At 42.8% G+C, this 11,772-nt stretch overlaps 2 protein-coding genes across 2 annotated transcripts in view; one reads left to right on the top strand and one right to left on the bottom strand.

The window, feature by feature from the left end:
* Nucleotides 1-1,712, top strand: part of bach2b (BTB and CNC homology 1, basic leucine zipper transcription factor 2b) — a 104,120-nt gene extending 102,408 nt beyond the window's left edge. Inside the window, exon 4 of the mRNA XM_084314239.1 lies at nt 1,037-1,712. Coding sequence (XP_084170365.1) covers nt 1,037-1,498 — 462 coding nt within the window. The 3' untranslated portion in view covers nt 1,499-1,712. The remainder of the gene's footprint in view (nt 1-1,036) is intronic.
* A 6,238-nt stretch (nt 1,713-7,950) lies between these two features.
* gja10b (gap junction protein alpha 10 b) lies at nt 7,951-9,568 on the bottom strand (the record flags this gene model as incomplete). The annotated part of the gene is made up of 2 exons (XM_084315281.1): nt 7,951-8,040; nt 8,159-9,568. The coding sequence occupies 2 exons, from the start codon at nt 9,566-9,568 to the stop codon at nt 8,002-8,004; spliced, it is 1,449 nt and encodes a 482-aa protein (XP_084171407.1). The 3' UTR covers nt 7,951-8,001.
* Nucleotides 9,569-11,772: the final 2,204 nt, after the last annotated feature.

Here is an 11,772-nt window from a genome sequence, read left to right as displayed (position 1 = left end):
AACCTGGGACCATAGGATCCACAGGCGGCCGCACTAACCAGCTGAGCTAAAGGATCAGAGCCGTTAGCAGGTGCTGGTTGACACCGACCGACTCCTCGGTAGTGTACACTTGTATGAGCAAACTGTCACCCTTATTATTCTCTCCCTCTCTCACAATAAACACAATTTCCCATTGTGAACAAAGCTTTCTCGCTAATGGAAGAGTGTGATAGTAGCATCAATGCTGTTGCGTCAGCATTTTAATGCTAGCCATGTGCCCTCAAGCTGCCAAGCTGTCAAAGTGCAGTAATGAGTGTGGGCCGGTGTTGAAGGCAGGCGACCACTCTATTAGAGGTAGCCGACCCGCGTTCTTTCCATGATGGGGGTGGAGGAGGTCTAATGGTGTGTTGTCTGAGAGGTGTGCCCTACAGTGTGGTGCTAAAGAGAACATGGAGAACTGACAACGTGATGTCAGCCGACACTTCCAGGTGTACAATCTCACATCATGTGAGAAACCTGAGGACTAAACGTTCCAAAAGGTGATGTCATAACAAGGGCCAATTGCTATTAGGTTGTAGAATTATAGGAGAATTCTGAGAAGAGAAAAGAAAAGAAAAACACCTGACCAACCATGTTGAATATTATGTATCGTATATATAGTATATACTTATTTGACCTTTATTTACCACTCAGCAATGCAGTTGGATTCACACCAGTACAACCACAGTCAGACACTTTTGGCCACTGAGCAACTCCACTGGAGCAGTTGGGGGTTAAGTGCCTTGCTCAAGGGCACTTCAGTGGTTGGTATATTGAGGGATGGGAGAGAGTTATTCATTCACTTCCCTGCCCAGATTTTTCCTGCCGGTCCGGTGGATCCAAACCGGTCACCTTCCCGGTCACAAACCCGCTTCTCTGACTTTTAGGCCACCACTGCTTTATTGGTGGATTCCAATAAAGAATTACAGTGTGTGTGTGTGTGTGTGTGTGTGTGTGTGTGTGTGTGTGTGTGTGTGCGTGTGTGTGTGCGTGTGTGTGTGCGTGTGCGTGTGCGCAGGTGTGTGAGAAGGAGAAGCTGCTGACCGAGAGGAACCAGCTGAAGGCGTGCATGGGCGAGCTGTGGGAGAACTTCTCCTGTCTGTCCCAGGAGGTGTGCAGGGACGTGCAGCTCAGCCCAGAGCAGGTCCAGTCTCTACACCACTACTGCCCCGTGCTGCGGCCCAACGACAACGGCGCCCCCAGTCCCCCCGCCAGCATCGACCTCACCACCCGCTCGGGCTCCGCCACACCGGAGCCGGCCTTCCTCAAGTCCCCCGGGCCCTCAGAGGGCGAGAACGGCACGGCCGTCAGGAACGGGGCGGACGGGCCCGTCAGGGATATAGACGGTCAGGAGGGCGGCCCGTACGCGGAGTCGGACTCCTTCGAACAGACCAACCAGACCGTGACGGTGGATTTCTGTCAGGAAATGACTGATAAATGTACAACCGATGAGCAGCCGAGAAAGGACTGTACTAAGTAACGGTGGTTATCTGTTGTTGTTGTTGTCATCATCGTTGTTGTTGTTCCTTCTCGTTGTTGTTGTTGTTGTTTTTGTTGTTGTTATTTTTTATTATTATTTAATTTTATTCTTCTGACAAACCCTTTCTCGGGGTTGTTGAGACCGTCAGCCTCTGCCAGTGTTCAATGAAAAAAAAACAAGCTTTGTTTGTATTTATGTCTTTTTAATTATTTTTTTTGGTTTTGTTTGTTTTTTAAGGTTGACACTACAGTTGTCTTAACAGCAGCAATACGGTTCTCCAGGTATTTCTCTTACCGTGACAGAGCGTGGGACCTTCTCACCAAACCCTCACAATGGTGCTATACTTGTCTCCGGCAGCAAACCCCCCCCCCCCCGCCGCAGGACCCACTGTCTTTCCATGTAGAACTCAACAACAGGGACGGGCAAAGATCACGTCTCAGAAAGTCAAACCTCAACGGACCTAACCACAGCTCCTCTCAGTCTACCGATATACGTCTCAGCCTTTTATTCTCTTTTTTACCCCGCTCTCTCCGTTTCCCCACTCTCCCCGTTTGCCCACTCTTTGTCTCTTGTCCGTCAGTCTTTTTTCTACCTCTATCACTTTTCTCTCTCTAATTACTATGATCTCACTATCTCTCTGTGGCCCTCGTCACAGCAATTCAAACTCAGGAAAAAAAAAATCTTCTGAATGTTCATAATTCATGAAAATGATAAACAGCCTCTGTACATGAGAGCTTCTTTTTATGATGCAGCCAGACTGTACATGTTCATATGCAAAAAAAAACTTCTTTCAGTGTCACGCGTTTGTATTTCTGTACAGCAGACCTTGGTGCAGACGATACCCGATAACATTCCTACTATGCCTTCCTCAGCACTGAAACTGAAAGTTAAAAAAAAAGTATGATTTAACAGGTGGTTAAACGGCTATGTTCCCACACATCAGCAATACCATTGTATTTTGGATGTTGTACCTGTGACTTTCAAGTGCTTGTTTGGCAGAAGGTGTAATGTGTATATAGTATGGAGCATGATGACTGTAACAGTGATATTGTACAGGTAGAGGCTTTGGCGTTTCTCTTTTTTTCCCACTGGGGTTATATCAAGCACCTTTTTGCTAAGGGAAAATATTTGCTTCGCTGTTTCCTGTCCTGCCTAACGGAAAATTCCCCATAACGGTGGGTGTTCTTCTACTCAGGAAATCAGCTCGAAACACACAACACACACATATACACACTTACAGACACATACTTAAGCAAACACAATTATATATGCACACACTAGATGGTAAACAACTTAATATAATTTCCGGAGCCCCATGCATGTAAGAAAAATAATAGTTTTGACTTTCATTATGACGACTATGTTTTTAATGTGCGGCTCGAGCCGCATCGTTTTCAACTTTTGACTCTTTAAATGTGAAAAGAGTTCCACCTTTGTGTTCTGGAGGAACAAATTTCTTTATCAGTATTTCAACATGCTTGTGTGTAGGCTATACTCGCGGGGCGCACCCTCTGATCCCCGCCAGTGTTGCTGCACTTGACCTTCCCTGGTATCTCAGTGACAAGTATGGCCACCGTCTCGAACCCAAGGGATGGATAACACGTTTTCAGATAGACGCTTCTGAAAACGTCTGTTTGAATAAATAATCACCTATCAGTGGATTTGAATAGACTTTAAGCTTAGTTCAGGCACTTTGTTTGGAGCACCAGGCACTTCATAGAGGGTATTTTATCAGTGTCAGTACCCTTAAAATCTGAGACTGGAGCACTTAAATTGGCACTTAAAAAATAAGGAAAGGTTAAGAAAAACATCTTGATAATAATTATTTTGCTACACAGTTGAAATATCTCTACGAATCAGAAACATGTCTATTAACACAAAAGGAAGCTAACTTAGTATGAACGTGTTCACAAATCTTATATTTGTATTTCTTTTTAATAATTGAATAAGCTAAACCAGAATTCAGTTGTGAAAGCAGTGTATGTGTTAAAAAAAGATATTGAGTAACAATCATTATGAGATGGTAACATGTTTGCCCTAAGTGTACATTTGTTGAAACACCCTATTCTGTGACATGCATGCTGCCTAATTACTATAAACCTAGTTAGATTGTCTTATGTTTGCCCCGTAAGTTCTCTGGGACTAGTCTGTTCTTTTAAAACATTATATTTTCTATGTAAAAACAAGAGAAAGAGTGAATTTGATTGGAATGTAAAGCTTTATTCATCAATCTTTCAGGTTTGGATCAAATCCTACACAGTGTATGGGGGGGGGGGGGAGAGGCATTTAAAAGAGATTTAGATCAAACGTTTTCCAAATTATGATCTTGCATGTATAGCTGCTATTTTAAATACAGCTTAACAGAGTGAGTCTGCGTGTACTTGATCATCTTATTTTGCGTTTCGAAAAGACGAGACCCACATACCCCCGTTGAACTTTAGCTAATCTCACACATTCATACACAACACATATGCACAATGCAAACCTATTTGTATCCTTTTTTTTCATCAAGATATGGCTTGAGTGTAGAGCAATTGTGATTTTTCATCGCTAGTGATGTTTGTGAGCCCCCCCCCCCCCCCCCATTTATGTTCTCTTTAACCCTTTCAGATACACAATCACACCAGTGTGATATGAATGTTGAGAACTTAACATTCTAGCTCATCACACTGGCTACTGGCTATTGAATGTGTGGTAGGATTCTAAGGTAGGAAAAAGCCCCCCCCCCCCCCCCCCCCCAGAGGACCCACACATCTGAAAGGGTTAATTCTCATGTGCATTTTATTTAAGTGGAACAGTATTCACCATTTTCTAAAGATTATATCAGGTATAAACAAACCTGGAAGTGGATAAATGGGTCTGTCACACTCCTATGCAGAAGGTTGGTCGGCGTTCCACTGTCAAACACATTGTCTTGTTTTGCAGGCTGTGACCTACAGGCAAAGAGGCAGCCCTACGTAGGAGTGTGTGGCTCCATGTCACAGAGGTTTAATGGTCCAGGTGGGCATCTGTGCAAACATTATGCAATTCATACTCTACTGATGTATGTACTCTTTACTCGTTTTTAAAGTCAAAATTGAAAAATGTGATGTTCCATTTGGATAAACACAGACCCCATTAAGCTCTGCTTTTATAAATATCATTGTCTAACAGTTTGGGGGTGGGGGTATTTAAATTCATGAAGTTTATGTCCCCATTCAAAGCTATAATGATAATGGGTCCCTTGATATCTGTTTTAGATTTCGTTATACTACTATGGTTACAACAACCAATGTTATTTTTTTGGGATAGCAATGAGTACATAGCAGAGTTTCTGGGTTGTAGGCGTACTGTATGTAAAAAATAAAAATAAAAAAATTATTAATTATATTTATTCTGGTTCAGAAGCCCTTAGATTCTTGCAAAGGTCAACGGATGCAGAGATGATACACATAACAACGGATAAAGAAGCACACACAAAAAAGCTCCCATTCAAAGACCTCTTAGCCTATCAGCCTTCAAGAGGGCTAATACTCAATGCCAGCTGCATGTTGTATTCCTATGCTGGGTCAAAGCAACAGTCATCATTACAGATCAAAATAAGCTTGTGTGTAATCATCTCAATAATCACACCTTTGTCTGGTTACACCATCAAGACGGTCATTTCCACAAGTTGCTCTTGTATAATGTCTCAGGGTGCCAAACATTTGACAGTGATTTATTTTCGATAGTCTGAAGCAGACTTTTGCGCCACATCACTAGTCTGTTTGATTACTGGTTAACTAACAACATCTTTGTTTTGCCCTGTTTTGAAAGAAATTATTTATTAAAGTCCCAAAGCTTGTATGCCAGTGATTAGATGATAGCTTTTCAAAATACAGATGGAGCCAAACCCACCAATAGCTGCATATTGATTTTAAAATTGATTTGATGAATAATAATAGCATATTAAAATTAATGCTATTGTGGTCTATAGTATATGAACTCTGGGCGTTACACCAGGCTCCTTGTGTCTTTGTCTTGTAAAAGCTTAGCACACTTAAAAGGCAATATAATTGGATATGTGATGAATGGTCATTATCATTGATTGGTTTAAAACTTTAAGTGAATCCTTACTGTGGAATTGAATTCTCCTACCTTTCTCTCCATGACCTTTGCTGTGTATTTGCCCTATTTAGTTTGACTGTTTTCCTTTTCGTTGCTGCTTCTCTGAAACAAAACACTGGCTCTTCAACTCCAAATGTTTTAAAAGAATATGAACAAAAACTTGCCTTTTTCAGATTGCTCAACTTTATAATATACTGATATCCTGACTGAATGCACAGGCTGAGATCATTGATTGAAAAGAAATTGAATATGTTTACAAAAAAAAGTGTCATGTTGTGTTTGATAAATTTGCCATGTATATACAAATGACTAGGTTAAATTGGACTGATCTTCAGTGTTTTATAAAAAAGAAAAAGGAAAAAAAAGAAAGAAAGAGAGAACTTTGAGTTTCTTTTAATCCACCTGGGATGTTTCACCATTACATGGATACAAGTGCAGCTCCAATATTTGCCTTAGAACTTGCAGAGGCCATAGTTCACATTCAAGTGAATTGAGTGTATGCAGGGGCGCCCCATCCCCGGGTCACCAGTGCAGACTTTCTCACACTTATCTACCTGTGAAATCCTTCATACCTCTCATAACTGGTCAATGACTGTATCAGCAAACGGCATCAGGTGTTTTTCTACATGCTTTTTACACAGATTATATGGATTATTGTATTAGTAGATTTTGGTGCATAATTTTTTATGTAATAGCTCTTAAGCTTGTAGTCAGAAAGTTGTTTTCCTTTCTAATTTTTCTAGATTACTGTTTTGTGTTAATATTGTCAATTTGAAATAGTTGTTATTTGCTTATTCTCTGCTAAGAGTTCTTACCTTTTTAATTTTTAAATGCTACATGACCCTAATGAATTAAAATGACTTAATAACCATTGTAAATAAGGTATTGTGCAAACCCCATTTTCATTCATTTCAATTGCTAGTGTTATATAAATGACATTTTTGTCTAGACACCATTTCTGTTTATGAAATAAAGAAACATATCATGCATTCTTTGTGTGTCTTCCTTGCAAACAAAACTTTTCACGACTCTGCCCAAAACAAACAAACAAGGGATAGGTACTCTTGAAGAGAAATGTGTTTAATAGAAAAAAAGAACATTCAACAAAAGGGTTTACAAAACTAAAATCCTTAAAACGATATTCATATACAGTATTCACCTTAGAAGAAACGTTTTTTTAAGAGCCCTTTCCCCAACTCATTGTGTATGATAAATGATCACCATTAGTAGAGAATGCTATGAACTTTTCAGTTTTTTTGTGGCTTCTCTTCCCAATCATGTTTTCAATGTGCTATCTTTGGAAAGAAAAAAAGTGTCTCATCTTATGAGCAGGCCTTTACTCTTTGAGCCTAAATATAATTGTGAATTCTGTTTTAATGCTCCAACAGTGAGTAGTTTATATACCATTAATCATTTCCAAGAAGATTTGATGCTAACAGATATTTCTTGAACAGAAGAACTTTGTGCACTAGAAACTACTCATGTCATTGTAATTCTCTTTTTGTAAGTCTCTTACACAGATGTATTGGCTACAACATATTTCATATGCAATTCTTTCCCGACACATCTGCAGAATTTCCCCAGTCCAGCTCCTATAGGAGGAAGTCGGTAAAGACTTCACTTCCAGGCGGCAGCGTAAATTCAGTTTACCTTCCCCCGAGAAACAAAAAAGCACAGAGGTACAGGGCGCTGTGGTGGAACCAGACTCATCAATTATGTCGTAGACGGATCTTCATGGTCAATATATGCTTAATAGTGAAAACATACACGGTACATGTAGGATAAATTAGCTTGGCTAAGAGGAGTGCTCTCGCCATGGCCGCTGGGAGAAGTCACTTAGGCTAATATTTCTGAGCCGACATGGCAACGACTCTGTTACCCGCAACATTTCCGAATTGAGCTATGTTGTATTCACCTTACTTGCCATTCCTTGGGGGAAGGTAGAAAACCTGCAGTGCTATAGACACGTCACAAAGGATATGAAAAAACATATGAAATATGTTATGTATATTGACAGCTCTGTTAGAGACGACTAAAGCTCTGACGTCACGTCACATGCGCAAACGCAAAACACACATGCCATTATAAAATCATTAGACTAAATGGACGGTCCAGAGAGAGGATGACTTTCACTTTGCCATCTTGGTCCCCCATATGTCCCTTTAACCCTTTCACTACCACACTACAGAAGGTTAACCTTTCACTACCACTACAGACGGTTAACTGTGTCCGTCTGTAGTGTGGTAGTGAAAGGGTTAACCTTATGTAGTGTGGTAGTGAAAGGGTTAACATTTTGTCCTGTGGCAGTGGAAGGGTTAACATTCTGTATTGTCTCAGTGAAAGGGTTAACCCTTTGGTAGAGTGGTAGTGAAAGGGTTAACGTCCTCATATGTCCCTTGGCAACACCATCCGCCTTTTCACTTCTTCATGATAGAGGACAGCTCCAGAATCATACTCTGAAAGGAGGATATGCACAAGATAGTGGTCACTGATTGAGCCATTGAATAAAAAAATAAAAAAAATGGTTAGAAAACAAGAAAGTTATTTTCAACAGCACCCTGTGCCTGTACTTACCATAGACATTCTCCTCCCGGCCGCAGGAGGAGGAGGCGTCATGCTCGGGCTCTCCCTTTGGGCAAGGCGTTGGGATGCTGAATCTGTTCCACTCTGAGATCCAGCGCTAGTGTCAGGTGCACTGGACGTTTTACTCTCGGACATCCCCCGAGACATGAAACTGGCCTTCCTGGTTGTGGGATAGTGACCACTATCGGGAGAATCGCTCATGTCGCTGAAGTCCTTACAGGCGCTAACTCTGCTCTGCTTGCGCAGTGTGCTTCGCAGATGCGCCGGTATCTCTGTGTGGCCGGCCAACAGTGTGGGTCGTGGCCCTCCGTGGCCCGCCGGGCCAGAGCTGCGAGGCCTGTTTGAATCCTCACTGCTGTACGAGTGGTTTCTGTTGGTCAGAGTGTAGCGGCGCTCTATAGCCCCCAGGTGCCCATGACTCTCCGTCTGGCTGGGAAGGCGCTGCTTCCTGGTATGGCGGTCAGAGCCGTTGGGAGCGTTGTTGGCGCTGAACCCCTGCTGATGGTGAGGGGCCGCCGAGGGCAAGAACAAGGTGACTGCGTCATCCATGCAGGCGGGTTGCGAGAGCCGCATCATCCCCCGCGGTGAGTTGGTCGTCAGCATGCAAACCTGCGGCACCATCGAGTTTTTCTTTGACCGGTACAGACTGTCATCGTCCCCGTATTTGTATCCGAACAAACTTCGCTCGATTTTCCTCACCCCTAGGTGGGAGATCTCCAGGAGGTTTAGGAATAAAGAAACCCCGGCGATAACCAGCATGAAGACCATGAAGATGTTCTTCTCTGTTGGCCTGGACACAAAACAGTCTACACTATTGGGGCACGGTGCCCTCTGACATTTGTACAGAGGAGCCAGCCCAATGCCATACAGGGAACACTGCCCAATAATGAAGCCCACTTCCACCACAGATCTGGTCAAGATATGGAAAACATATGTGCGCAGCAAGGAGCCCTGAAGTGGCGCTTTCCTTACTTTCTTTTGCTCGTCCAGCTTCCTGAGCTCCCTCTCTATCCTCTTATAGTCCTCTTGGAAAGGATCTCCGCCCTCCAGCTCTGCCCTCAAGCAGGCTTTCTTCCTGCGCCGCTCCTTGTCGAGGGCCCTCAGACGGTACAGCGCATGTCCCATGTACACCAGGGATGGAGAGGACACAAAGATGATTTGTAAAACCCAGTAACGGATGAGTGAAATGGGGAAAGCTTGGTCGTAACAGACATTCTTGCACCCGGGCTGGTCTGTGTTGCAGACAAACTCACTCTGCTCGTCGTCCCAGACGTCTTCGGCGGCCACGCCGAGAATGAGCATGCGGAAGATGAAGAGGATGGTGAGCCATATCTTCCCCACCATGGTCGAGTGGATATGTACCTCTTCTAAGATACCTCCTAATAAGTTCCAATCCCCCATCTTCTCACATGTCTATTGTGCTGTGAAGGACAAGGAAAGATCAGCCCGTCATTGTATATCAGTTTAACAAGGATTCTTAACAATCAATTAAATTGCTTTAACCAACAATGACAATCAAATGACATGATTATTAAATTGATTATCAAAAGAAATTACTACAAACTATGAACATATAAATCACTTACATTGTTTCTAGGATCTTTGTTCCATTTGCCTCAGTTTATAGCTATTATAAATTAGCAGAATCAGCGATGGTAACATGGGTCTCCTTTCTCGTTCATTAAAGAGAGCGGAAACCCCACTCTGTACATTGCAACAGTGAGAGTATTTCAATGCTGCTGAAAACTAGGGCTCATAGAATGCAAATGATTGATCCACCACGGGACCCTGCAGTGCCCTAAGGTTAGTTTTAGAGCACAATTGACCTATCTCAAGCTCCGCCCTCTTTTCTTGATCCTCCAATCACAACTGTTGCTTTCCTCTGACAAACGAAGGACACCACACTAAACATGTTACAAATAATGTCAACCAGGACGTCAATACAAAGCCATTCAATATATTTTATATTGGTATATTTTTGCGTATGTTCATTTAAATGTCCCCCAATGCTATATTGTGACAATCTCTCATCTTGAATGATTCATGTGTCATGATGCTGACCGTTGGAGGCTACTATAGAGACAAAGTGACCAATTCATCTATTTCAGTTAAGGTAGTGATGGGCTATTTATTCGTTTAGTCTGAAAATGAAATATATAAGTGTTCAAACTTAAATGTACAAAGGGACACAATGAACTCATCTCCTCTGCAAAATTGGCTGCCCTGTCGTTATGCATTTGAACGAAGCAGGTCTGCTAGTGAGAAATGGCGCCCCCAGGCAATGGCCTCAATTCTCATACTTTGTGCCCCAGTTTCTGAATATTGGTGTCATGGTGAAGGCAGTAGTCTATGCCACCTAGCACACTGTCCTCCAGTTAACACAGCTATCCTGAACACCTAGCACACTGTCCTCCAGTTAACACAGCTATCCTGAACACCTAGCACACAGTCCTCCAGTTAACACAGCTATACTGAACACCTAGCACACAGTCCTCCAGTTAACACAGCTATACTGAACACCTAGCAGTCATGCAGTTAACACAGCTATACTGAACACCTAGCAGTCCTCCAGTTAACACAGCTATACTGAACACCTAGCAGTCATCCAGTTAACACAGCTATACTGAACACCTAGCAGTCCTCCAGTTAACACAGCTATACTGAACACCTAGCAGTCCTCCAGTTAACACAGCTATACTGAACACCTAGCAGTCATCCAGTTAACACAGCTATACTGAACACCTAGCTGTCCTCCAGTTAACACAGCTATACTGAACACCTAGCACACAGTCCTCCAGTTAACACAGCTATACTGAACACCTAGCAGTCCTCCAGTTAACACAGCTATACTGAACACCTAGCAGTCCTCCAGTTAACACAGCTATACTGAACACCTAGCACACAGTCCTCCAGTTAACACAGCTATACTGAACACCTAGCAGTCCTCCAGTTAACACAGCTATACTGAACACCTAGCTGTCCTCCAGTTAACACAGCTATACTGAACACCTAGCAGTCCTCCAGTTAACACAGCTATACTGAACACCTAGCAGTCATGCAGTTAACACAGCTATACTGAACACCTAGCAGTCCTCCAGTTAACACAGCTATACTGAACACCTAGCAGTCCTCCAGTTAACACAGCTATACTGAACACCTAGCAGTCCTCCAGTTAACACAACTATACTGAACACCTAGCAGTCCTCCAGTTAACACAGCTATCCTGAACACCTAGCACACAGTCCTCCAGTTAACACAGCTATACTGAACACCTAGCAGTCCTCCAGTTAACACAGCTATACTGAACACCTAGCAGTCATGCAGTTAACACAGCTATACTGAACACCTAGCACACAGTCCTCCAGTTAACACAGCTATACTGAACACCTAGCAGTCATGCAGTTAACACAGCTATACTGAACACCTAGCAGTCCTCCAGTTAACACAGCTATACTGAACACCTAGCACACAGTCCTCCAGTTAACACAGCTATACTGAACACCTAGCACACAGTCCTCCAGTTAACACAGCTATACTGAACACCTAGCACACTGTCCTCCAGTTAACACAGCTATACTGAACACCTAGCAGTCATCCAGTTAACA

This window comes from Notolepis coatsorum (assembly GCF_963971535.1).
Source record: "Notolepis coatsorum genome assembly, chromosome: 5".
Classification (NCBI taxonomy): Eukaryota; Metazoa; Chordata; class Actinopteri; order Aulopiformes; family Paralepididae; genus Notolepis; species Notolepis coatsorum.
The sequence above is the reverse complement of the archived record's forward strand: the minus strand, read 5'-3'. Positions and strand labels throughout refer to the sequence as shown.